We start from the raw sequence: 27509 nt of genomic DNA, 5'->3' as shown, positions 1-27509 counted from the left end.
TGTGATCTTGATCAATCCGTTTGTGAGTATGGGTAGGATGAGGTAAAATGAGGTGTGAACCTGGTAACTTCATTTTTTTATTTTTCTTTATTTTTACTTTGACTTTGACTTGGGCGCACTAAAACAGATTTCAAACCTTAAAAGTCTCTTTTCAAGCATTTATAACAACAAAACAAGTTCATTTTAGCTCATTTCTATTGCAAAAAACAAATACCATTCCAAAAGGATAAAATTTCATTTTTGCTTGTCATTCAACAAAGGGCATCGATGATTGATCGTTCAAGGTTCCACAATCGTTGCATTGCCATTCCTATGTATTTATAACTATCCATTCCCTTCCAAAAGGATCATAGTAGAATACTTTTGCAAATAGGGCAAGTTTTTTTTTTTTTTTTCTAAAATGTTTTTCAAAGTTACCAGGCATGCCCCTGAAGGTTTTGGTCTTGTACCAAACTGGTTTGAGTACTAGTCCCTTGATAGGAGTGGCTTGAGTTCACCTAGGGTCTCGCTTAGGCACCTTGAGTTCCTAGGTGATATCTTGGGTGAACCTAAGGGGACCCAATGGTTGCCGAAAAAAAATAAAAAACAAAAAACGTTTTAATAAACAAAAATGTTCCAAATACCTAATTTTCATGATAAAATTGTGAAAATTGTGTGAAAATGGAACCGCTCCTTAATTAGGACTACCCCTCATCCCAACTAGAGGCATTGCCCTTAGCTCCCCATGAGGGCATTGCCCCTCAACACAATTGGGGTTTCTACTCCCAAACCTCCATTAGTTATTGGGATGTCTTGTCACATAAAAAACTTGATTACAATAAGGGTGTCATGAGGGATTGGAATGTAACGCTTGAGTGTGTTGACTTAGATGATGTTATTACACTTGGAAAAAATCTCTTTTGATGAGGCAACTTCTACATATGACATGGCTAGTAGAAGTGGCATTGTAAGTCAATGTGTTTCAAATGAAATTGAACCAAGTGTTCACTTTGAGGCTCTTGATGAAGAGACATGAAAACTATTGATTGTAATTTCATTGTGTATTGACATTTGACGAGTAACTGAATTATGAATTTTTAAGTTTTTTTCTTTTTTTTTCAAATTATGAGTACCATTGTTTTTATACTTAATAATTAATTTTTTTTTGATCGATAATAATTTTAAAATTTATATATCTATATATATATATATATAATACAATTGTACATAGTCGTATTGTACCCTATTTTTTTGCTCAATCGACATACCGAATCCTCGTCGTACCTTGCACTTGTACCCGACCCTGTACTAGAACTGACAACTTAGAATTTTTTTCCTTCATTTTTGTTTACAAGCACGAAACAAATTGTTTGTGTTTTTTGCTTTCATTTTTTTCCGAATGTGCCACTATACTTTAAGTTTTGAAAGAGCTAGGTTTTGCATATCTATTTTTAGTTTCAAAAGTCTATTTCTTTTGATTGTGTTTGTAAAATTTCTTGCCATAGGAGTTACAATGACAACTAGTTCTAGCTTCTAACTTCACATATTGACCTAATTTTTAAATAGATCTGAGGTCATTGTGGAAGTATCTTGATGTGATACAACCAATTCGAAGTGGTGGAGGCTATATTAGGATTTGCTAAGGGTGTGATGTTAGATATTCAAGTTCATATGGCTGGGTGAATGCCCATTTGTGTGGAATACCTAGATATGACATCAAAGGTTGCCTTGGAAAGAATGGTGTAACTATACCATTGGAGCAAGTAGATCAACTTGTAGGTTGTAGAGCAAATCATCCTTCAATAAAAAGAAGATCAAAGGGAATGAACAACCCATTTAAGCCCATTGAAAGTGAAGAACCCACTACAAACAAAAGATCAATGGGGAAATTGCATTTCAAAATGAGATTCGAGACTTTATTGATCAACACATAGCAAGATGTATTTATGCAAATGGGCTGACTTTCAATCTTGTTTGCTCACTATATTAGCAAAGAATGGTGAGAAAAATTAATGAGGCTCCAGAAAGGTACAGGGACTTGGGTTATGGGTGCATGGCACCTTATTGAACAAAGAGATCAACCTCATAGAAGATTCAATTAAGCCCATAAGGGATTCATACCTTGAGATAGGGGTGTCTAATCTTTTTGATGGGTGGAAAGTTGGTAAAAGTCGGCCTTTGATCAAATGTCATGGCAATGTCCTCTAAAGGGGCAATGTGTTTGAGAGTCATGGATTGTGAGAGATAGGTGAAAGATGGCCAATTTATTGCTAATATCCTCATCACATCCATTGAAGAAGTGGAATGCTACAACATTGATCAAGTCATAATGAACAGTGCAAACAATTGTTGAGCTGCTAGGTTGTTGGTTGAGGAACACTGTTCACACATTTTTTGAACACCTTTTGCAATCTAGTTTCTCCATTTTATGCTATAAAATATTGGGAATAAAACTGATTGGATCAAAGAGTTGTATGCAAAGGTTAAGGAGATCAAAATGTACACCAATCACCACATGTCGCAAGGAATAGTTAGATCATTTTCAAAATTTGAACTATTGAAGGTAAGTGAAGTGGTATGAATTTTATATTTAGTTTCAATTTAGTTACTTGAATTTTTTTTAAACTCAACTACTCAAAACATAATTTAACGTATATTTATTTTTTCTTTAAAGTTTGTTTTTAATTATTTTATTTTTTATTTTTGAAGAGGTTGTTGACTAATTTCTCCTCTTAGCACACTTGTCTTGAGGTGACTTGTGAAAGTTTGAGAGGCACTTTCTAGCATAGTCATTAGTCAAATTTGGTCAATATGGAGGCAAAGCAACAATAAGAGGCCAACAAATATTAAGTGGATGTTTTTAGATGACTCTTGATGGGACCATTTGAAGTATCACTTTAGTTTCATTGGGTGCATTTTGAGTATGTTTCGTTATACTGACATGGACAAGCCTTGCTTGGGAGGGATATATGATGGCATAGTCTCAATGATTGACAAGATGAAGACCATCATAAATGAGAAAGAGTAAGACTTTAAAAAAAGTTGTTTCAAACAAGTGCAGCCAATTATTGAAGAAAGATAGAACGCGATGACCACCTTGGTACATCTTGCCTTTACATTGAGTCCAAAATACTAGTGTTCAGATTTTTTTGGTGCCAATGAGGTTGCCTCATATAGAGATTTTGAAGTCATTGAAGGGAACAAAAGTAGTATCTCATACTCTTCCTTGATCCCAACTTGTAGGATGTAGCCATGAGCGAATTTATTGATTTTGAACACTCAAATGTTCGAAGTATTGAAGCCCTTCATGATAACTTCAAGAAGGATACTCACAGTTGGTGTTACTTCCATGGCCAACAATTCCAACACTCACAAGCCCTCACAATTAAAGTTCTATTGCAAGTAAGTTTATTAGTTCTTTTGTTCATTTATAGTTTTTAGTTTTTTTTTATAGTGTATTGTCTCCCTCTTGTCCCTGTTGAGCTTGACAAAATTCGAATGCATCTTGATCTTGTCTCTTTTGATGCACTTGGGTGCGCAATGGCCCTCGTGCGATGTTCCTAGCTGACGAGAGCTCCCATGGCTCGAATTGATCCAAGGGCATCCATTAATGTGATCAAGATCTATGCCCTTGTCTGAATCGACATGCGCCCCAATTGTGTCCCCTTTAGTGTGATTGGACCCTTTAACATGACTAGATGAGTGCACTTTGTGTTGGAGCTCGAAAGCTCATTGGCTGTCGAGATTTCTACAACGAGGAGCCTCCCGAGGCCATCCGATTGATCCAATGAAGGTGAGTTTCGTGCTGCGCAATCCGCACTTTTGGAAAGTTCGCAAGATCTTTTTAAGGACTGCTCTCTTCATTGTGATTCATTCTATGCGAAATATTTTTTGAGTCAAGTTGTAATTTTGAGCAGAGCGAGTAAGTTCTAGGTCGGGTTTGAGTGCGCCTAGGACTTGAGCATTTTGTGGCTCTTAGCGAGGGTTTCGTGGTAGAGCGCACTTGCTCACCATGGTGTAGTTTCTTTAATTTCTTTGTTGTAGTTAAATAAAAGTAACCAGACACTTTTGGCAGAGCCCGACTTGAGCTACTAGGAGTCATTGTCATTGTAATTTGCAGTGCGCCTATAATGGATAATGAACAGATCTTCTTTGCCCTAATATGTTATGGCTGCATTGCTGCTTTCTTATATGCGTTTGTTCTTAGCATTCTTTAAATTCTCAATGCACACTTTCTTGTAGTTAAGTTTCTTGTCAATTTCTTTGTAGGTTTTAGTAATTAATTTGTTTTTAGTGTATAATTCTCTCTCTATTTTGTCTTTATAGGTTGCTAGTTCATTTGCATATGAGAGGAATTGGAGCACATACTCTTTCTTGCACTTAGTAAAGCACAATATTTTGCACTCAAAAAGAGCAAAGTATTAGAATATTTCAGCATATCTATTTATTTAATGGTCTGTAATGTATTTTAGGTGTAATATTAGTTTAATTAGATTGTTTCTAATTTTGCACTATGTGAACGATTGTTTCATTAGGAAACATTGTCTTTGTAATTGCCTATATATGTACATTCAATTCCTTTAATAAAATATGCAATTATTTCAAAACTTTTCTGTTTGATGGTATCAGAGCTGAAAGAAAAAAAAAATTCGTTTCGAATTTTCTAGTTAAACATATGGCTTTGCGAACTTGCGTGCTTTCCTAAGAACTCTACGCAGGTGTCTATTTGCGAGCCCTTTCCGTCTCAGTGTGGGTTGTTTTTACCCACGAAGGGTTTCTACTTGCGTTTGACAGATTCCTTCTATGTGCAAAGGGATTTTTGTTTTTACCCGTGTGATTTTTGAAGATCGCGACCTGCTTTTCGCTACGTCGTTTTTTTCTCCTGACAGCTTCTTGTCTCTTCCTGCATCAGCTCTTTCCAACTTACATCTCCTTTTGCACAAACATGGTTACAAGGAATGTGACACAAAGTTGTGGGATATGGAGCTAGAGAATATTGATTTGGTTGCTTCCTTCCTAGCATATTGCACTTGAGGAGTCCAAAAGTGAGCACACTTTTAGTGTGAGTGGTAGTGGCACTACTTGTGATTCTTCAAATGTTCCTACATCTAGTGTCAATGATGATGATAATATTGATGATTTAGAAAATCTATTTGATGTTGATAACTATTTGTTGAACTTGATATTATATTTTTAATATTGAACTTGAAGTTTGAACAATGAATATTTTATAGAAGTTATTATTGATGTTTTAAATGAATGTTGAGTTTATAGTGGTTTTGTTGGTATTTGATGCTGTGTTATTCTAATCTTAATTCTTTCTTTTAGGCTGCATATTTTTTTGCATGGATGAACCCAAACAAACCCAACCCAAATTCTCTTTTTCCAGATCCACAAATCTGAACCAAGATCCATACCAAAACTATTAATATACCAATAACCATGGAAAAGCTTTGGCCTTGCTACAGGCCTGGAAATTGCTAAATATAGGTATGGGATGACCTATGGGTGAAATGTGACTCCATGATCACAATCAATGCCATGAACAAATATTTAAGTGGAAAGTATGGATACTTAACAAGACAGTGAAGGAGGAATTGGTCAACAAACCTTTCTATCCCTGCTCTTGTCAGATGTTGATAGATTATGATTGAATGGCCAAGCGATTAGTGGTTTCTGTTTGAAATAGATTTGGCACTTACACCTTTGTACTTGCTTTGACTGTTGCTTCTATCAGCTTGCTTGTGCTTTGATTAGCCAATTTCAAGCTTAAGATGTATGGTTTTCAGTGGGTCCAAATTATTTATTTATAGAAAGATATTCTGTATTGGGAATGGCGTGTGCTTGGGTATGGTGCTGAATCTGCCTCTCTTCCTATTGTAGATACACAGCTCCTCCATTTCCCTCTTTTGAACTCCATTCCCCTTTGTCTGAAATTGTTTTTAGAAAATATTTTCCTTCCAATGCTCTTAAAGATGATTTAAGTAGCTCCTCTTTGTTCGAAAATTTCTTAGATTTGTTTTGGTTATGCTGAAATATTAGTATTTGCTTGCTTTTCTTTAATGAAGTCTTAGAATTGGACTCCTAGCTGATTCTTATTTTTATCCTTAAAATCCTTAAGAGTTCTAGCTTGAGTCAGCCGTTTTTTGGTGTTTTGCTAAGTTTCTTGCATTCTGTTGAATGTGTCATAGATGGCATGTGTAGTAGGTCAAGGGGAATATGCTTGGGAGATGGTGGTGGAGGAAATGACTAAGCAAAATTGGAGTTCTTAGCTTGCTTTTTCTGGATAAAACTATGTAGTATTTTGATGCCCAACGTTTTGGATCAAACTCTATGATCCATCATCAGGGGAAACGTTGATCCGAAACGTTGGGCATCAAAATTCTACACAGTTTTATCTAGAAAAGCAAGCTAAGAACATCATGGACTGTGGAAATTTCATGGTTATAAAATTGGAGTTCTCTATAGTGAGGATGAAAAGAAAGACGATGGATCCAAAAAGGCACTTTTGACACATAAATATGTTTGATGTAGTGTTCCATTGAGATGCACCCCATCGAAAAACTAGATGTTTCTAGGATGAGGATGTCCTTGAGATGTGGGAACTTTGGGGAAGTGCCCCCCTGCTATTTTACAATACCACCAAGTTTTTGGGGTTGTTTTAGAGAGCTCCCCGTTGTTGTGACGTTTTCACACATCGCTCCATTGCAAATGGGGACCCCTGCTTTTTTGCTTTTTAGGGTTTGTTTTCTAGGTCTTTTAGGGTTTTGTTAGTTAGCCTTTGCATTTTGAGTGTCGCCAAGGGGATCACCTGGATAGCATGTCCTGCTTGGGTGAAGTCTTGATCTTGAAATTTTGGCTAAGTCTGAAAGTCCTGATCCTGAAAATTGGCCAAGTCTGGAAAGTCCCGATCCTGAAATTTGACTAAGTCTGGAAACTAAAAAACCTCAAAAAACTAGATTTTGCAATATAGCTCCTGGAGGTCTGAAACCACTCTCAAACATCCTGAAAGTATATATGGAATATAACTTAGCGCTCCTGTCCCTCTCCAAGAGACCAAGGCGAAGCGCTCCCGTCCCTCACCAAGGGTCCAGGGCGAAAAAGCTTATTGGAGTCATTCCTGACCTTGTTTGGTCAAATTGAAACATCAAAGGCATGATGGAGGACGAAATGAACGTGATAGAACATCCAGACTTGATCAAAAACGGTGAAATGATGAAGTTTTTGCCTAGAAAGTCAAAAGTGCTCCTGTCCCTCACTGAAGGACTAGAGCGCTTTTGTTTATATGCACATTTTTAAACCTTTCTTGGGCTTGAACTCTTATTCATGGCGTATAACAAGATGATATCTTCCTTAGCCAAGAATTTCAAGATGAAAGATGAAGCATTTTGGCCTAGAAGGCAAAAAGTGCTCCTGTCCCTCATTGAAGGACCATGGCACTTTTTCAAGTTTCTCCTCTTTGTTTGATATTTTATGGCAAAACTTGACTTGGATGGGAAGGACGAATGATGTTTTATGCCTTAGACGCAATTGAGAGGTTTAAAGAACAAAGAAGTATGCCAAGATGCAAAAAGTGCTCCCGTCCCTCTCCAAGGGTCCAGAGCGATTTTCCAAAAGTGCTCTCGTCCCTCTCCAAGGGTCCAGAGCGATTTTCCAAAAAGTATGAATTTCTTGCAAAGCCAAGGCAAGTTTGTGATTGAAATGAATGGAAGAAGACATGATTAGCCCATTGAAGATAATTTGGAAGGCTAGCAAAGGACGGATAGGCTTGAAATTGCAAAAGTGCTCCCGTCCCTCACCAAGGGACCAGGGCGAAAAACATATTATCTAGCCTTTCTCGCCAATTTTGGACAAACCTAGGCCAAGGCGCAAGTTTGAAATGATGTTTAAAATGCTTCGAGGTGGAATTGAGATGCAAGAGTTGCAAATTTTGATGACAATTGGCAAAAGTGCTCCGGTCCCTCTCCAAGGGTCCAGAGCGATTTTCCAAAAGTGCTCCCGTCCCTCACCAAGGGACCAGGGCGAAATTTCCAAATATGCCCATTTGCCTTACATTTTGAAATGATATTTTTATTACCAAGACTCGAGAAGTAGTGAAATGTGATATTCTACGCCTGGAGGGTAATTTGAAGATTAATGTGATCAAGAATTTGCACAAGGACTCAAAAGTGCTCCTGTCCCTCACTGAAGGACCAGGGCGATTTTTATGAAATTAACAATTTCCCTTCGAGATTATGCTAAGGCAAGGTTGTGCGAGATGGGAAGGATCTTCTAAAGCATGGTGAACAAGGATTTGACTTCAAAACTTGAGAATCCTAGCCTAAAATACAAAAAGCGCTCTTGTCCCTCTCTGAAGGTCCAGGGCGAAAATCCTTGGAACACTCATTTTGCCTTGCAAAAACGAGTTGGGCATGCATGGAACAAGTGAAAGAGATCATTGCTCACTCCACAACAAGAATCGACAAATGAAAGATGAAGGATTGAGGACAAAAGTAAAAAAAGTGCTCCTGTCCCTCACCCAGGGTCCAGGGCGAAAATGTCCTAAGGCACGTCCCTTCTAAAAGATCAAGTGAATTAAACTCAAGACTCCAATCAAAAATGTCATTTTAAAATGCCTAGATGAAGTTTTGAACGTGAAAACGAGGAATGCAAGGCTTGGATTGAGAAAAGTGCTCTCGTCCCTCTCCAAGGGACCAGAGCGAAGTTAATGGCATTCATTATTTTTTACCATATTTGGGCGTTAATATCCTCCAAATCGCATTAGATGCCAAAATTGCTAACTTTGGAATATTTGAAAAAATTAATTAAATTGGCATTTAATAAATTAATTTTGGGCCTCAAAAAATCGAATTTCTATTATAAAGGCATTTAAAATTAATTTTTGTGAAATTAAAAATTAAAAGTTGAGCGCACAAGGCATTATTTTGCCTTTATTTGACAAGTCGGCCTACTCCTTTTGAGGTTTTATTTATTATTTCACCTTTTATTTGCAAGGTCGGCCTCATGGGTAAGTGGAAGGTGAGCGCTCTATATATTGGAGGTGTTGTTTCACAATTCAAATCATTCAATCATCCTTTCAAGTGCGATTTGGAGATCAAGAAGAGGGTGCGAAATCTGGTCTAGGTGGGGCGAATTTACCTCAGGTGTTGAAGACTAAAGGTGGTGGAGTTGATGCGTGTGAAGACTAAAGGAGGCGCATTTTATCCAAGGGAGAGCTTTGATCTACAATTTGCCTAGCAAAATTCATCTATTTTTACATCATTTCTTAGAGTTTAATACTCAAGAGGAGGTATGGCGAAATCATCTTGACACCCTCATTCAAGGTTTGATTTTTTAAGACATTTTTTTTGGAAAAATCTAAGTATTACATGGTTAATTAGGAAATGATAACTCAAGATTTATCATGAAGTTTCCTAATTAAAATCTTGAATCTTCCTTTTAAAGTTTAATTTTTAGATTTCAAGATATATTACTAATTGTGAAATGTTGTGTAGGTATCAAGATGGCGACTCCCAAGCTCGAAGGATCTACAAGTCGGAAGGCTCTCCTCAAGGAAAATCAAGCCAGGAGAAGGGCGACCTCCTCCAGTCTAGCATCGACAAGGACGACCTTCTTCGATCAAACATCAACAAGGGCGACCTCTTCCAATCCAGCATTCCAAGGCGAGGTACATCATCATCCTACAAATCAAGGACACAAGAAGTCAGAGCAAAGGGTTCGTTGAAGAAGCAGATAGTTCCAGAAGAATTAATTAAGGCTAACTTCTCAACGTTACTAAATTGAGTATCAACCAAGTGTCGAATGAGGTGGCATCCTAGTCATCACTCCTCCAGTCGGATTGATCCACCTCAACAATGTCCAGATTCAATGTACCCAACTCATGGGAGGTGGCACAAACTTCTATGTACCTACCCCAGCTATCCATTGGTGGAATTTTCCAGAGAGGACATGTGTCCAAGCAATACAATTTTATCATTGGTCAAGCATTAAATGTTATGTAATGGTTGTAACAAACCCTAATTAGGGTTTTCATTATTGAATCTTGGCCATTGATTTCAAATTGATCTAAGCCATCGAATTGTATTGAGGGCACTATATAAGCCCTGGCATTTCATTTGTAAAGGCAATAGATAGAAAGTAAGTTAGAGAGTTAGAAAGGAGTTAGTGAATAGAGAGTAGCTAGCTAGTTGATAAAATAGCAATTAGAGTAGAATAGGAGGACAAGGCAAGAAATTGTTGCCATTGATTGTAAACAAACTCCATTTTCATTGAAGTAATGGTGAAGTGTGTCGTTTCTTGCAATATGCATGGTTTCTTGTTGAATCTTCAATCCTAGATGGTAGATGATTAGATGAATGGAAGAAATGTGCTTGATTGATGGTGAAATTCGTATATCCATACTACTAGCAGTTTGTTGATTGCAGACTTGCCTTGCGTAGTCAACTGGAATCATTCAGCTTAAGCTCAACTTCAATTGTTGCTTCTTCATTGATATGCATCAACCTGATGGTGTCTATGCCTGCAGTGATGATTTGAACATCATAAAGCTTTCCTTCGAAGATCGCACTAACCTTGTGGAGATGGTCCCGTGATGTCAAAACAAGACTTAGTTAGAATTTCATCAAAGATCATTCATTGCTCTTACATTCTTAGTGTTAGGATTAGATCCTTTCCTCGCCCTCGTCTTTTTTTCTTTTTTTTCAAATCTAAGGCAGTAAAATCTTGTGTTCCAGCAATATTTAAAGCAAATCAGAAGTTCAGTCATCAAGTGTAAGTCCCCTTGTGATTCCAGCAAATCACATCATACCACTGGTGCTTATCCACACGTAGAGATCCTACAACGAAGAACCTTGGAGTCATCCTGATTGATCCTTTTCCGCGATATCTTCAGCAATCAGAGGCTTTACTCAAGAGAGGATAAGGTACCCTTGGGTATTTTATTCTGTGTTTGATAGTGTACAAAATACACGTCAACACCCGTCAAAGCGCAAGGGATTTTTTTGGGATGTCCCCCCTATTTTTGAGACTCCATAGAGACGTCAAGCCATCCTCAAGATCCTTAGGGACTCCTTCACATTTCTTGAATGCACTAGAGACTCTACGTGTCGACACCTCAGGTCAATGCAATCAAAAAGTTCGTTTTTCTAAAACATAATTTTATTTCCAATTTTCCTACCATTTGCCCTAGTTATAATGATTGATGGGCCCACCCACACCCTAAGTAGCTGTATAAACCATAAATTGACATCTAAGCCTCACTCCCAAGTTTCAACAAGGTCGATTGCCCTAGTTCTAATGATTGATGGGCCCACCCACACCCTAAGTAGTTGTAAAAAAACATAAATTGACATCTAAGGCTCATTCCCAAGTTTCAACAAAGTCGGAAGTTGCAACAGCAAGTTGCAAGCTTGCAGACATGAGCATCAAGATAGGAAAAATGAGAGCACCAAGAAGTGCGAGAACATTAGGAAGAGTGAGACTAAGAGCAGAGGACGAGAAAGCGTGAAGTCTTCATCAATCAATCATTGAATCAACACATTCTCAAGCCTTAATGTAAGCTTTGACCCATCATACTTGATTCCTAAGTTGGAAATATCAAATTAATGATCATATGACAATTTTTAAAATTTTGTTTGTTTGTTTTAATTTTACAATTTTCAAATTTTGTCAATTTATAATTCTATGTAGTAGGGTTGAGGTGTTTGAATTTATTTATTAAATTGTTTTCGAATGTTAAATTAGGATTTTATCTTTTGTGTATTCTTTGCTTTCGTGCTTTATGCGACTTGAAATAAAAGAAACAAGTGGAAATATTTGTTTGACTAAGGTTGAAGAACAAGGATTCATATTTGTGTATCCTCTGCTTTTGTGCTTTGGGCAACCTGAGGTAAGAAATACAAAGAGAAAATCCTTGTGTCTTGAATTTGTGCATAGTTCAATGACATTATGAGATATGTATGGTAACTGAAAATATAATTGCTTGTAGTGTCACTATGAGTTCTACTTCTTATAGCATGAGTGAAGAAGAGGATGAGACAGATCGTATGGGGGTTGAATCTGAGATTGAGTATAGATTTGGGGAGTAGGGGGATGGAGTTGGGGAGGAAGCGATAAGTTCTATTGGTAGTGTTGCTCATAGTTGCCATTCCAAGTTATTAGAACACTTTGCCAAGGATCCCTTTGTCAAAAAGTCACCTGTAATGCAATTTGCAATCAAACTACAAGCAAAACTTGGGTCTATGGGGGGCACTAAGTTGTGTAGATGTAATTTCTATCTTCTTGAATTTCAAGGCAGCAGTACAAGAGTTAATGCACATCTTCTTCATGTCCTAGGCAAAGTTGTAGGAGTGTGTAAGATGTTGTCACATGAATAAAGAATTGAAATAAATTGATTGTGGGGTTTAGGTGATGAACAAACATTTGTACCTGGTTCCTACTTGTACTAGGATTGCCCAAGATTCATGAGTTTCAGTTCATTCTACTATTAGTTTCCATCTAATTCAAAGGAAGTAGATCCTAAGGGGAAATGTAGAATGACTACTAATGATGCTAGCAGTAAAGTGGCAAAATTATTTAATGTTCAAAATAGGGATGAGGTAGATGATGCAATTCCCAAATTCTTCTTTGTCAAGGGTATTCCATTCCATTTAGCTTGCTCTCCTTATTATAAGGAGGTTGTTGCAAAAATAATAATAGCAAGACCCTCATATGTGCCACTGGGGGAGACAAAATTGTGGACGACAATCTTGGATAAGAACTGGTTCAAGATTAATATTCTAATGGAGAAAATGAAGGCTATCTTGGTCACTAGTTGCCCACTCATCAACTTCATGGTCACATGCATAGAGGACCCTTACTTCCTTAGGGCTGTTGATTATTCAGGGCACAACATGTCATGTCCCTTTTTCAAAAAAATCTAAAAGTAGAACTTTCTAATAATAGTAAGCGCAACTATCCCACAATAGTAAATTGGGATCATATGACAGTTTGGGAAATAATATTAATTTAGTATTTGTTGGTTGTTGCAAATTCAAATTTCTCACAACAAACAATGTTAAATTAGTAACTTCTTATTTTGGGCTTGGATTTTTAGAAGCAACTTGCTGGCTTTGGCAAGTTGGCTAGTAGTGGGTGGTTTCCAAAAAGTTTCCTTCGCATCGTTGGGCAATTTTGGCAACTTGTGGCTTTGTAATGGATTCTTATGAATGTTGCCAAAAATGATCATTTCCTTTTCATGCAAGTTTTCTCTATTTCAACTTGTTAGATTTTGGCGCCCAATTTGATTTTAAATTTGAATTTCATATATATTGAGAAATTCGGGGATTTGCAATTCATTTAGAAATTGATTTTCAGTTGAGCTTTGGCTTGTTTCCTCGGTGGTTGATAAACTAGTGGAGATGGAGATTGTAGAATGAGAGTTTGAAAGTTTCCAGGTGATCTAAGGATAGAAGTCAGAGGATTACTAGGTGATATAAGACGGGAGTCAAGAATTACCATAGAATAATCTCATTTAGAGGTTATCTTTGTGCTGATTTGTTAAGGATTTCTTCAATTTTATAGTTTGATCATTTGTATTTGAGTGTGTTGTTTGTAGCTGAAGTCTAAGGCAGCCTTGAGGCCGTGGGTTTGCTGCAAATATCATGTATTTTGCTGATGTTTATCATATTAAACTCATTTGTGGAGGCTATTGAAGTTATCAGTATAATAGTGTAATCTGCAATGAGTTTATGTTTTGGATTTGGACTTTATTTGGTATGCAGCTCTTTGGATTGTATGTTTGCTGCTAGCAGCAATTTATGACAGCAAATAAGATGTTATTTATTGATAATAATCTGAAATATACCTTGCATATGAGTTTCAGGAAGTTTTGGTTAAGTTTCTTGCATGTTCAATGTACATTTTATGAAACTAGTTTCCTCCAAATTTGGTTAGTTGGAAAAGATAATTTGAAGGAGTTTAATTAGTTTACAAATCTGATTTTTATTTTTGGAAAGGGACATTACACAACAATTTCAAATCCTTTGAAATGCCATTGATGAAGTTGGGCTAAAGATTGTGGTACAAGTAGTGATAGATGTGACATATGTGTGCAAAGTTGCAAAGAAATCACAGCCTACATGCTTAGTTGGTGAACTGTTTGTTGTGTGCATGCTATGAATAATGCATTCAAAAACATGGGAAAAATCAGTTGTATTAAGGAGATGGTTAATGATGCTAGAGATGTCTTTAAGACCACCTCTATAGAGTTCTTGAAATTTGTAGAGATTAGATATGTATCATACTTCATTATCTTGCAAAGAATGCTTGATTTGCAAGAGGCATTGCAACTGATGGTCATGACAATATAGTGGAATTAGTGGCTTAATTCCAAGTTAGAGTAGGGGAGGATGGTAGAGGAGGTGGTGAAGAGTTAATTTTTGGGTTGGAGCGAGATACATTATTGCTATCGTTTCTTCAGTCTTCAAAGGTATTAGATATGGGGATGCTAATGTGCCTAGCCTTGGAGAGGTGTATGAGTGCATGGATAGTATGCTTGACCAAATGAAGGCCATTGTACAAGAGAAAGACCCCTCATTGTCGTTTGTCATTGAACATATTCAGTCAAGCATTCATTGCTGATGGTAGAAGCTAAACATTCCTTTACACATGGCTGCCTATGCATTCAACCCAGAGTGGTATATGAAAGGTCTAGTAGAGTTACCTCTATGTAAGATATTGAGGTGAATGTGAGGTTCATGAAGGCCATACAAAAGATGTATGATTCTCTATAGGCCAACATCATTTGTATTAAGGGGACAAAATTTGCCACTCTTAGGGGATATCTAGAAGATGCCAAGATGGATAGGGAGATGCATAGGAGGATCCAATTTTATGGTGGACTATGCATGGGCCTAAGTTTTAGCCCGCACTAGCCATCTGTTTGTTGTCCTTGGTTTCCATTTCTTCTGTTGCTGAGAGGAATAGTTCTACTTATAGTTTTATCCACTTTATGAAGAGGTGCCATATTTGCTCGAGGCAAATAAGTTTATAGCTGTATATAGCACCTTGTGGCCCATTGACCACAACACGATTATGTACAAAGATAGATTGGCATCTTGATGGGATGTAGAGCCAAAGGAGCCAACACAAATAGATGAGATGATTATAGAGCATAGACATGGATGGTTGGTATTGGTTTGGAGGAGCTTGACCTTGAGAGGTTGAATAGTTTGAGTGATGAGGAGTTTGGCATGGACCTTTGGGATGAATGATCATTAGAGGTATTGGGCCATAGCCAATTGTATTTGAATTTTGAATGTAAACATCATTTGAATAAATGTTAATATATTGATATTTGGCACTTTTATTGTTCAATGAAATACGTTTGAGTATTTCAAATTTTCATTTGTTATTTCTTATGCATATGTTTAAACTATTATTTTTAGTATTATATATATATTTGCACTGCAGTCCCCACGCCATCCTTAAATCTAGGCCTTTGGTGCCCACCCCAAGGCATGTGGAAAAAAGGTTTGATGTGGCTGGAAATCTATCCACTGCAGGGATTCTTACAAATTCTGTAGCTAATGTTCTGTTCTGCTTCCTTACAACCACTTAGGCTACACCTGGAGAAACCATCAGCAAACAAACAATAGGACATTAATGATAGAGTCATGTGGATCCAGTTTTGGATGAGATCCCCCTAAGAAATGGTTATTATTCTGGTTGTTCAACTAAAGCTTGTATTTCCAGATTATCTTACCAAACTTTCATATTTTCAGCTAGGCCATCAGAAGATCAATTAATCAAAATTGAGTCCTCTGATGAAAAGAAGAATCATTGTGGTTTATTGAATTCTAGTTTTGAATGTGCACACACGCTCACGTACACACACGAGTATGCATTATAATATCTAGCAGCTCTTAGACTGAAAGTGAGGCTCTTTTTTGTTGATTTTTTAATGCAGTCTGTTCTTCAGTATATATTATATTTTGGTTGATGCTTTTCTTTCTTGCAATCCCAGTTTCTACTCTGAACAAGAGACAGTCTGGATTTTTGAGTAAGGTAAGGAAAGATTTTTCAGTCAGTTCGAATGCTTTTCTACTATAATTTTGGCTCATGTTGTACTATGTTGAGATTCATCTGCATATTGGGGCTTAGATTGAAGCCCTGAAGAAAACAAGGAATGTAGTATGGTGGCTAATAAGTGTGTTACCTGTGCTTGATTCCAAAATTGTGATTCTTGGCATTCGACATTGGCTTAGGTTGGCATCTATTTTAATCCATTTAAGATAAGCTGTTAGATATCTATAGCTGTGGTTATTTGGTGTATCTCCAAGTTCCTTATTTGCTGTAAGGCTGTTATGGGGTGGCTTGGCATCTTCTGTAATCCATTTAAGATAATCTGTTAAATAGCTATAGCTGTGGTTAATCAGTGCATCCGCAAGCTCTTATCTGCTGTCAGGCTGTAATTAGGTGAGTGGCTTTCTGGTATAGAAAAGGGTGTTTATTTGTCAAAAAGCCTCGGGCAATTTTTCAACTGGGGAAACTCCTTTAAGTTAATAAGGTCAATCGCTGGGTTTGGAGTCCTGTTTTTGTGTGTTTTAAAGTATTTTACTCTCTTGAACAAAATCACCTCAGATGCTAAATATCTTATCAATTAAGGCAATTCCAATGTTTCTACGGTCAGTTCTTGACATGTGGGTAACTCAATGGCTTGATGTGATATTACTGTTTTCACTTGGGGACTTACACAATTGTTCAGATGAATCAATCTTATCATGGATTTGGAATAGGCTATGTCGATGACTTAAGATTTTGCACTATGAGCTCAATCTGCTCTAACAAAGTTTTTTTTAAAAGAGGTACAAAAGGAATAGGGTTTATAAATTCTTTTCTAACCTAGAATGCAAGAAATGGTGAACAATTCAATGGAATCCTACTAGGCAAGGTCTCACCATCAAATGGACAATTTGACACAAGCCTAGTGCAATTATCTAAGGTATATCTCATAGATGTTCAAATTATTACCATCAAACATTGATACCATCAAAGCAATGCATAACAATTGGCCTAGTGCAATTATCTAAGGTATATCTCATAGATGTTCAAATTATTACCATCAAACATTGATACCATCAAAGCAATGCATAACAATTGGAGTTAAACTCAATAAAAATCCCAGTTGATCACACAAGGTTAAGTTACAATCAACAAGAAGCTAGTGGTATGGATTAAATGGATTCCACACAAATTCATTCAACAACTCTCTCATTCAATCTGAAATGCTTGAAAACAAATTCCAAGTTAAAATTCTAATCTAACTTGGAGGCAATGAGAACCACAAATGCATACAACATTTAAAATCTCCAAATCTCAATGATTGTATTCAAATATGCAACATGTAGACGACAATTCTCAAAAATCTTTTAAAAATGAGAGGCAATGGGGTTTATATAGAGCCTCAAAATAAATGAATGGCCAAGATTCATTTAGAATCAAGGGCCAAGATCATGCCAACACAACCCTAAAGTTGTCCTAATTAGGGTTTACATAAAAGAGGAATCACCAACAAGTGATCCAATGGAATGATGCCTAGTCATCAAGTAGCGAATCTTTTAGAAGATTCTAGCTTGCATTCCTCTCTTTAGCGGCATATTCCAGGAATCAAGCCAAAACTGAATCTAACTGCTCCATGGTAATGCTGGGCAAAGCCTCTCGCTAAGCATTAATGACATCCAACGCATCGGAACAAGCATCCAAAATACTCTCCCAATTTGGCATAAGCTTCTGCGAACTATGGACATGGATCAGTAGGTAAACCAAATCATCAATTTGATTCTTCTTTAAAGAATCCAACTGGCTGTAGTACATGAACTTCATCTTTTCTCTCAATTCTTCTAAGTGTAGACCACTGGAAGCACTGACATCTACCCTAATAGTTCTTCAATGGATGTAAGGATTTGGGATTGAATTTCTTGAATCGATCCTTCCATCTCTGCACAATCTCTCTGTGCATGCTCATAAGTAGATTTCCGCATGGGCAATGAACAATACCATCCCTGGAAATCATAGATATCTCCCTCATTCACAACTCCCTCATGGATCAACATGGGCATAGGAATTCTCTTCAGCACCCTGAGGTGGGGAATGGTCTTCCCCTGTATAGGTTGGAAATCATCCCAAACTCCCTCCAAATCTTGTATCCTACATGTGAGCATCGTCGTCCTGTCAAATGCCTGGACCCAAGTTGCTGGTTCTAGTTCGGATTCAGGTTCGGATTCGGGTACAGATTCGGCAAATTTTTTGTTTTGTTTGGGTACGGGTACGTGTTCGTCCGTACACACACACACACACACACACACACACACACACACACACACACACACACACACACACACACACACACACACACACACACACACACACATATATATATATATATATATATATATATATATATTTTACGCCGAAGGCGTATCTTTTACTGGAAAGGGACGAGCTAATTTTGCACATCAATGGTTTGCAGCATCGGACAGACATGCAAGACGATCAGAAGCAAGCCCACCGTTAGATTTTATTATCGGATTTTTATTACTTTATTTTATGGTTCACTGTGTTTTCCTTTTTTTGTGTGAAGTAATACTAATAGGAATTTATGCATTAAAAATAAATGCAGGGTGTGCATGCAAGGAGTGCCACATAAATAGAAGTATAGATTCCTATTGCTGCATACATAGGAATTTTAATATTAATGTTATTTAAATTTTATTATAGATAGGTAAATAGTAATAAATTTAATATAATTATTTTAAATAATAATATAATAAGCTGAATTAAATAAATTCTGGATTGTTTTTAATTTAATTTTATTTAAATTTTTAAATTTTGATTTTATTTATAATTTTTGGTTTTCAAGTTTAATTTTAATTTTAGTCAATTGAATATAGTTTATTTTTTGTTTTAATATTTAATAAGAATTATCAATTTAATTATTTAAATTTGATTTATTTAAGAAATTAATTATATTTATTTTTCAATTTATAATATTTTTTATTTGTCAATATTGAGTTTTTTTTTTTATTAATGTCAATATTGTGTGTATTAAATTAATTATAATTTTAGGTATAATTCATTAATATTTTAATTCTAATTAGAATCATCATTTTAATTATTTAAATTTGATTTATTTAAAAATTTAATTATATTTATTTTCTAATTTATAATATTTTTCTTTGTTAATATTGAATTAATTTTTTGATTAAGGTCAATATTGTGTGTGTTATATTAATTGCAATTTTAGATATAACTCATTAATATTTCAATTCTAATAATTAAAAAACTAGTTTACTTTTTTATTTAATTAATTATTAACTTAACAATTTATTAGTCATTGTTAATTTTAAAAAATATTATTTTTATTACTATTTAGACGATATATCATTTGATATCCACACTAAATGCACAAATATATCATTTTGTACGATTATTCTTGATAAATTCCTTCCCCATCCCCATTACATATCTTTGAATTATTTATTATTATGTTTGAGTAGATTGACCCAAGACCTTCCCCATCCTATGGAAGGCCAAGAGTCACAACTTAGAAATCCACTTCAGATGTCCCTATTGGGAATTGAACTTGGGTCTCCACAGTGAGAACCCAGTGTTTTAACCAGTTAAGCTCAACCCCTTGGACAAATCACACAGGTGACTTGATAGATATACAATATGACATAATAAATAATAAATATATTGTATAATTAGTCAATTATATAATTAGAAAAAAATGATTCTAAATAAAAAAATTTAAAAATATTATTATTTAACTTATATTTGTCCTCTATCTTTCCCAAGTTATATATATCTCTTTGTCTCTCATTTTTATCCCCATCTCTCCCTCTTTCTATCTCGAGCTCTCTCCCTATTTCTCTCTTTCTATATCAATACACTTCTCTCTCCTCTATATTTCGCACCCTCTCCCTCTATCTATTTATACATATCTGTCTCTCTCACTCACACACACACACACACACACTCCCTAATTCCACCTCCCTATATCTATCTCTCTATCACTCCCTCTCTCTCTATTACTTGTCTCTATCACCTTTTTCTCTCTTAATATTTCTCTCATCTCTCTATCTCCCTATCTCTCTCTCCCCTTCTCTATCAATATCTCATTATCTCTGCCTAATACACACACAATCCCTAATTCCTCTCTCTCTCTCTCTCTCTCTTACAAACATAGCATGGTCCTATTGGTTATGGATCCTATTTATCTTCTTGATTTAGAGGTTTTGTTTCATTTGTGTTTGGATCCCTCACTTGTGCATTGAAATTTTTTGTACAAACAACATGGATTTTTAAATGACCTACCAATTGACCTTCCATGCCTCTTCGGCATACCCATTGCACACCAAGGTGCAATTGCTAGTATATATATATATGTTCAAACTTCAAACATCAAAATTATATATGTTCACAGTTCAAACATACAAATATGAAACATACAATGTAACTTTCCCATACAATGATACATAAATGATAACAGATAAATCATAAATCATAAATCCATAATTGCCAATGCCAATAAATATTCTGATATTGATATATCATAAATCATAAATGTAATATCATATTCATAATTTGCAAAAAAGATAATATTCAAGTTTCAAGTTACAAAATGTTAAAATAAGATTAAAATTTTTGTTTTTTAATTGTTTTTCTTTGTTTTCTAACCTGTGGGCCCCATTTTTGGGAACCCACGGGCTTGGGTTCACTCGGATCCTCCCTGGGTCGACCTGGGTCCTGCCCAGGCGGCTGGGTTCCCTGCGGGTCCTCTTGGGCAGGACTCGGATGGGACCCAGGTCGAACCAGGTTGAGACCAATATCGGGCATGAACCAGGACCAGGACCCGACCATTTTTGGCAAGAACCGGTAACTGAGGCCTGGACAAACTGGGTTAGGAAATCATCCGCCTGTTTCGTCACATCTTCAATCCATTTACCAAATTCTGCATGTGTATTCCTCGCTGCCTCATTTTCATAATGAAGTCCACGGTCAACTGCGATAGGCGAGACAAAGGTGGGATCCTCACTCTTTATCCCTACAATATACTCCTTAAGCTTGATGTTCTCTTCCTTATACATATATTTCTTCTCTATCTCCCTATCCAAATTTGCATTGATTGCCTAGATTGTATCATCAAGTTCTTGAAACTCCTGTGTCTTTGTAGTCCGTTCAAGGGCGACTGAAGTGATTTGGTAATCCATGGGAGTAGTTGCATCTCTGGTTACATCACCCATTGGGATAGCCACTTGTGCAATTCACACGCCTGTTTCATCTCTAGCTATGTTTGAAAATATCTTATCCTTCTTCGGTTGTTTCTCCTTATCATTTCTGGCTAAATAGTCATCAATGTCATCAATGGGTTGTGTCTCTATCATCTTCTTACTTTTCCCCATGCTTCACAACAACCAATCGGGAATGGTGGAAATTTCCATCCCATCATCAAGACACATCTCCCAATCAAGTCCTCTCAATGCTAAGATAACATCATCATCTTCCTCCTTGTCCTTGGTCAAATCATAAACATTATTGCCCAAACTTACCTCCAACTGGACAGTGGGAGATCCTGGCTGCTCTTCATCTTCATGCCGTAGTGTCGATGTTGCAATAGCATGCAACTCCTAAATATTCTCTGGCACAATCACTGTATTAGAGCATTGTTCAAATCCTTTTCTCTTCTTTGGTACATCTACCTCCTTCACTGATGAGGAACTAACGGGAGACAAAGGAGTGCGGGGTTTTTGCTTCTTCTTGGACTCCTTCCCTTTTGTCTTGGATTCTCTAGGCATACTCTTCCTTTGCTTAGGAGCGTGACTCTCCTCGTCTGCATGAATCCTCACATCACTGATTGTTTTTTGATCATCTTCAAGGGATGACTCCTCTTGTTTCATTTTCTCATAAGTGAAGACAATGCCCATATCTATCAATTTGTTCATATACTTGTCTACCCACTCTCTGGAGAAATCAACAACTTCTCTCATAAGTACATTCAAATCTACTACTTTTGGCTGTGACCAATTAGGTAAAAGGATGGGTTTATTTACTTCATTCTCATATTGCGGATGAGTATGATCACTATCATCCACTAACTGATCCGGAATGAGAAAAAGTTTACATTTCCTCATGAAATCAATTGACATTTTGGACCACATTCTTTTTCTTACTACTTGTTCATCCATGAGATTAGCCTAGTAATCCTCAATGTCAACCTTGTGTATGAATCTTTCCCCCTTGATCCTTTCAACACTCTTATGTGGATCAAATTTGTCTTTGCTCTTGTAAGTTCCAAGGCGATAAAATGCAATCTCATCAATCACTGTACGAGTTGCAGCGGCAGTGTGGCACACCTCCAAAGTCTTCCCTATTGCAATAGGGAAAGTCATCCCCATTCTATGCTTCTCCTTTTGGATGAAATCAAATTCCAGAAGTTGTCTCACCACCTGAAGTAGGATCATTCTGTCTGTAGGATACCTAGGAAATTTGTAAGGTGCGGATCTGAATCCTTGAATCCGTAGGTATGTGAAGGTGGGAAATTGTATGTACCATGATCCATATATCTCAACTAGCTTCGTTGCTGCCTTGGACAACCTATTGTGGATCCCGCCTCACAACATTATTTTAATAAACATGGTGAAAGCATTGTTCACCCACTTGTAGTCTTCAATTCTATGGATAACATTGATAACTTATGTATTGTCCTGGTCCATTCCCGACTTCGCCTTTGCATATCAATCCCTTGTATGTAACCTATCTTGCAAGTAGGCATACAAGACTGGAAGTTATGCCGAATGACCTAGTCTTTTCCACATTCCTCGATTGAAAATCGAGATTGTCACTTATAATCTTGGCCTAATTGACCACTGTTCCTCTTATACAATCCTGGATAAAATAAAATATCCATTCTTCGAACAAGGCATCTTGTGGCATCCTCATCACTTGATTGAGTAGGAATATCAGGTGGCTGTATTCATCCTTGAAATTTGTATAGATAAGTCTTTTAGGTGCCTTGGAATGATGAGGCCTTGGTTTGATCATCCATTCCTTGTTTACAATAGTCTTGCACGCATCCTTTCTTTTTATATTTTGTTTCATACTCATCCTTTGTTCTTTCTTTCATATCTGTACTTCAGGGAATTCCAAATACTTCTGTAATTGCATCTTCAGCGAGGTAGGCAATAGTTATCCCCTTGGGAGTTTGGATCATCCAGGAAATTGGATTATAATGCCTTGCACACTCCAAAACAAACTCATTGCATTGTATGGATTGAGGAAACCCAGTGGCGTGGTATATACCACTCTTCATGATATTGGCGGAAAGGGGAGAAGGAATTTGGTTCTTCATTCTGAACATTCTTTGCTGCATCCGCTGCATATTCAGGAACTCCATGTTCGTGTCTGTCATTCCCTTCCTTCGGGAGGACAATTGGGAATCTGGGTAGAATTCCTCTTGAACTATTTTCAACTGATCCTTCCTCGCAACGATTCCGGATTTAGACATGGTACCTGTATGAAACTCGAAGTCAATATCATGAAAATTATCCGAATAACCTATTTTCAGAATTGTATAAGTTCTGATTTTTTATGATTTAGCCAAACTTAGAGATAAAAATCAAGAATTTTATCCATATTCATCATGAATTCTGTAAATAGAATGAAAATTTGACAAGAATAGGGTCTAAAACCCTCATAAAATCCTAAGTTTCAGACTTGCATAAGGTCTGATTTCAAAATAAAGTCTGAAGACAAATGTAGTATACTCAAAAAAATGTCAAATTTGGTGTCCGGAAGTATACCACAAATCTGGAAATGCTTGGAAAAGGGTATGAAATGTCTGATTTTTCACTTTTCAATGTCTGAAAACACCCTTCCAATATCAATGATGGCTGCCCAAAGTCTGAAGACAACCTGCAACTTATAAAAATCAGTCATTTGGAGAGGTTGCAATCATGTAAAACACTCACATTTGATAAAATTTACCTTCCCAAAGTCAAAATGGTTAAGTCAGGGCACAAGTAGGGGGCTGGAAATGAAGATCTAAGTCTGAAGACAACCTGCAAATGGTGTCTTAGACCTACACCAGCAATGGTGTACTTAGAAAATGCCTCCGAATTGCTCCCAAAATGACTTTCCAATAAAATTGCCTAAGTGTGGAATAGCTGGGGAGTGAAAATGAAATCTCTAGCCAACAACGGTGTCCAGGTAAGCTCCAACAATGTCATCAAACTCAGACCTGAGTGCAATGGCAGCCCTCTAGCAACAATGGCGCTCAGCAATATCACCAAATTTGCTCAAAATGTGGCAAAATCTGCCCAATAAACCAAAATCACAGCTTTCAAGTCATGGCGCCATCCTCCAAATCTTTCAATGTGGCCCAATCAACAACAAAAGCTTGCTGTAGCTTCCTCCAATGGCAGCACCTAGGTGCAATTGGGCAAAATCGCCCCCCAATCTGAAACTCCAGCTCACAAATGGTGTCCAATGGACACTTAGACAAAATCGCCTAGCTGGGAAACCCTCCAATAAGCCACTTCACTGTCACAATCAGTATTTATAATATTATTTTAATGCTGGGCTCGGCTTTTTAAACTACTTTTTAACCTTGTCAATTCATCACACAAGCAATGTGGGATAAAACTTCGCCTTTAAAGCAACCTGAGAAAATCGATTTGCCTTGAGAAAATGTGCAAATCATTAAATGATCAGTGCAAATCATTAATTAATTGTTGCTGATTCTTAAATAATTGTTTACAAGGCAAAAAACATTAAATTCCAACCACATTTGCATTAAATTTGAGCCAACTAGGGAAAATCGATTCCCATCAGGACTAAATTCATGCATAAAAATCACTTCACTTCGTCCAAAAATCTGTCTTGGGGAAAAACGTGGCTAATCAGAACAAAAATCCATGTCAAAAATCTCTTTATTTTGCTCATCAAGTCCAAAATTCATCTTTTGGGGAAAATCGATCCCCATTTGGATGATTATCCAAATCAAAAATCATCATAAGCACTCTTGGGGGGAAATTCGCCACCTATCAAAACAATTATCTGCATTAAAATCCATCAAACTTTCTCACAAACTAGGTTGGGGGAAAATCGACCTTTATCTGCATTAAAGTTCATACTTCAGTCCAGGGGAAAAACGTGGGTCATCGGGACAAATTCCAACATAGAGACAAAATTTGGGCCCCTTGGTGGGAAAACAACAAATGTTAGGACACTCGGGGAAAAATCGCCCTCCATCAGGATTTTGAGTGGGGGGAAATCATGGGTCATCGGAAATTTGCTCAAAACTGGGGTAAAAACGCCCCTCATCAGGATTTTTGACCCTTAGACTTCAATTTAGTGGATTCCCATCAGAAATTTAATAATTTGAATTTCCACACTCAAAAACACCTAGACATGTTAAATTTCATCATTACGCATTGGGACTTAGCCAAATTTAATCCAAATTTGAGCGAGAAAGTAGGGGTTTCATCGGAATAAAGTGCAATTTTGACTTGAATAACCTCCTAGGAGCAGGAAAATAACCCCTAAAGGACCTCTTGATGTTTGAGTACAAAAATATCACCGACTTGAATACATTTAAAACTCAATCACGCTAAAAATCTAGACTTAAACAAAATTAGGATCACCTAGACATTTAACATTTTATATGCACTCGATCCTATTCAAAATTCGAAAACCCTAATAGCACTTAGGCATGACCACACTTCAAAATTCAAGACTCGGGCACATAGAAGCTCAAAATTGCCATCTACTGCCGAATCCCTAAACTAGCAAGACACGGAAAGCAAGAAAGAAGAGGTCCCCGTTTGCAATGGGGCGATGTCTGAAAAGGTCACAAGTCCCTCAACTCTAGTTGAGCTAAGTGAGTAAAAACTTTACTGAAGAACAGCTAGTTCCAGTGTCCAGATTTGTTTGTCCAAGTGGTTGGAACCTTATTTTTGAGTGCCATAACATCTCATGTTTAGCAAATTCTATTTTACTAATGGTAGTGGATTTGGTTTGTAGCTCTGGTCATATTTGCTTGAAATTTTTCTTCTTTTAAGATCTGGCTATTGCATTCTTTTGTGTTAAACAACGTTTACAGTGATTTTTGGCTGTTTGGCGTTGGTGTATCTGCACTGCTTTTGAAAACAAAAACTACTCATACTGCTTCACTGGTTTTATTATGGGATGGGACAGTTGCCCAAGAAAACTATTGTCACATAGGATCAAAATAATATTTAAACGCTCTACAATTCGTGGGTCTATATAATGTTCATACACTTCTATTGCACGTTAGAGTTTACAAAGTATTTGCCTTTTGTTCATATACTCATCCTGCTGTACGTTTTGTTTCTGTAAAAATATTGTTTTATGGCTCCATGGTATATTTGAGTTTATATGCCTAATTTTGGATATAATTTGTTAAGATTTTGTAAACGAAACTATTTTCATTATGAAATTTGAGAATTTTCTGAAATCCTAACATCTTACATAAAAGATCTCTATTGGAGAAGTTTTGATTGGTTGGACTTTGGCCCTGAAGATATCAAATTTTGGCTTTGCAAGCTATATCAATTTGAAAGGTTCATCTGTTCTGAAAAATCACCAGATCTTTTCATGCGATTTAATAGTAATTTCCATCTACTCACTAACACAGGTACGTGATAAGTGGGAATCAGTCAAGATCGATGTTATGTATAGGGCTTTGAAATGCAAGTTTTCTATGTATCCCCATTTATCTTCTCTGTTAGTTTCAACTGCTGGATCTATTCTAGTGGAAGCTTCTCCGCATGATCTCTTTTGGGGTGGTGGTCAAGAAGGAGAAGGCCTGAACCACCTCGGAAGGTTGCTTATGAGGATAAGAGCCGAGTTGCTTGAAGATGATTCCGGGAGTAGTAGAATAAACTTATCAACTTGGTCCTCTACAGTCTAAAATAAAAAATACCAAAAGCAGCAATAAGATCTTCCCACTTATTTATGTATATTGTCTTCATAGTAACGTATAGTTTATCAAGTTCAACATGGAATCATTGCTCATGGTTTTAATACTGGGATGCATTTAACTGCTATATTATTCTTTACAGCACTCTTGCTGTTTGCAGTTCCACTCAGGAGTGCTGCAAAGTTCATGCTGGCTCAATGTGTACTTTAATCCAATAGCTATACATAATGTCCTCTGTTTTTGTTTCCGTGAGGAAAGGATTAGAGAGACTCAAATAACTGAATAAGTAGACATGCAATCTGGTTTCTTAAATGAAATGTAATGTTAGCATTCACTAGCATCTGTTAGAGTCTACTAAGGTTAAGATTTTAGATTATAGTTTATAAAATAAGAGTAAAAAGGGAGATTTGCCTACTTATAAAGGAAATTCTCCATGTATCTGCTCAAAGAGGAGGCAATCCTTCAAGCATTTACTTAAAAGAGGGGAGTGCTTCTCGCAACAAAAATAAGACATTTATTAGTAGTTCAACTTATAAATGAAAATTGGAAT

The 27509-nt window shown here is 36.7% G+C and overlaps 1 protein-coding gene across 4 annotated transcripts in view; it reads left to right on the top strand.

Annotated features, from left to right (window-relative positions):
- LOC131050453 (riboflavin biosynthesis protein PYRR, chloroplastic) overlaps window positions 1–27206 on the top strand; it is a 101436-nt gene extending 74230 nt beyond the window's left edge. For 2 of the 4 annotated variants that reach the window (XM_059220780.1, XM_059220776.1), the window contains one exon: window positions 26675–27206. In XM_059220780.1, the coding sequence (XP_059076763.1) occupies window positions 26675–26950 (276 nt within the window). In that variant the 3' untranslated portion in view covers window positions 26951–27206. Of the gene's footprint in view, window positions 1–4305; window positions 4435–4891; window positions 5250–26674 lie in introns of those variants that run through there. The other 2 variants (XM_059220792.1, XM_059220788.1) reach the window with 2 other exon arrangements.
- The last annotated feature ends 303 nt before the right edge of the window (window positions 27207–27509 follow it).

This window comes from Cryptomeria japonica, chromosome 1 (genome assembly GCF_030272615.1).
Source record: "Cryptomeria japonica chromosome 1, Sugi_1.0, whole genome shotgun sequence".
Classification (NCBI taxonomy): domain Eukaryota; kingdom Viridiplantae; phylum Streptophyta; class Pinopsida; order Cupressales; family Cupressaceae; genus Cryptomeria; species Cryptomeria japonica.
This window is presented reverse-complemented; position numbering and strand designations above follow the sequence as displayed.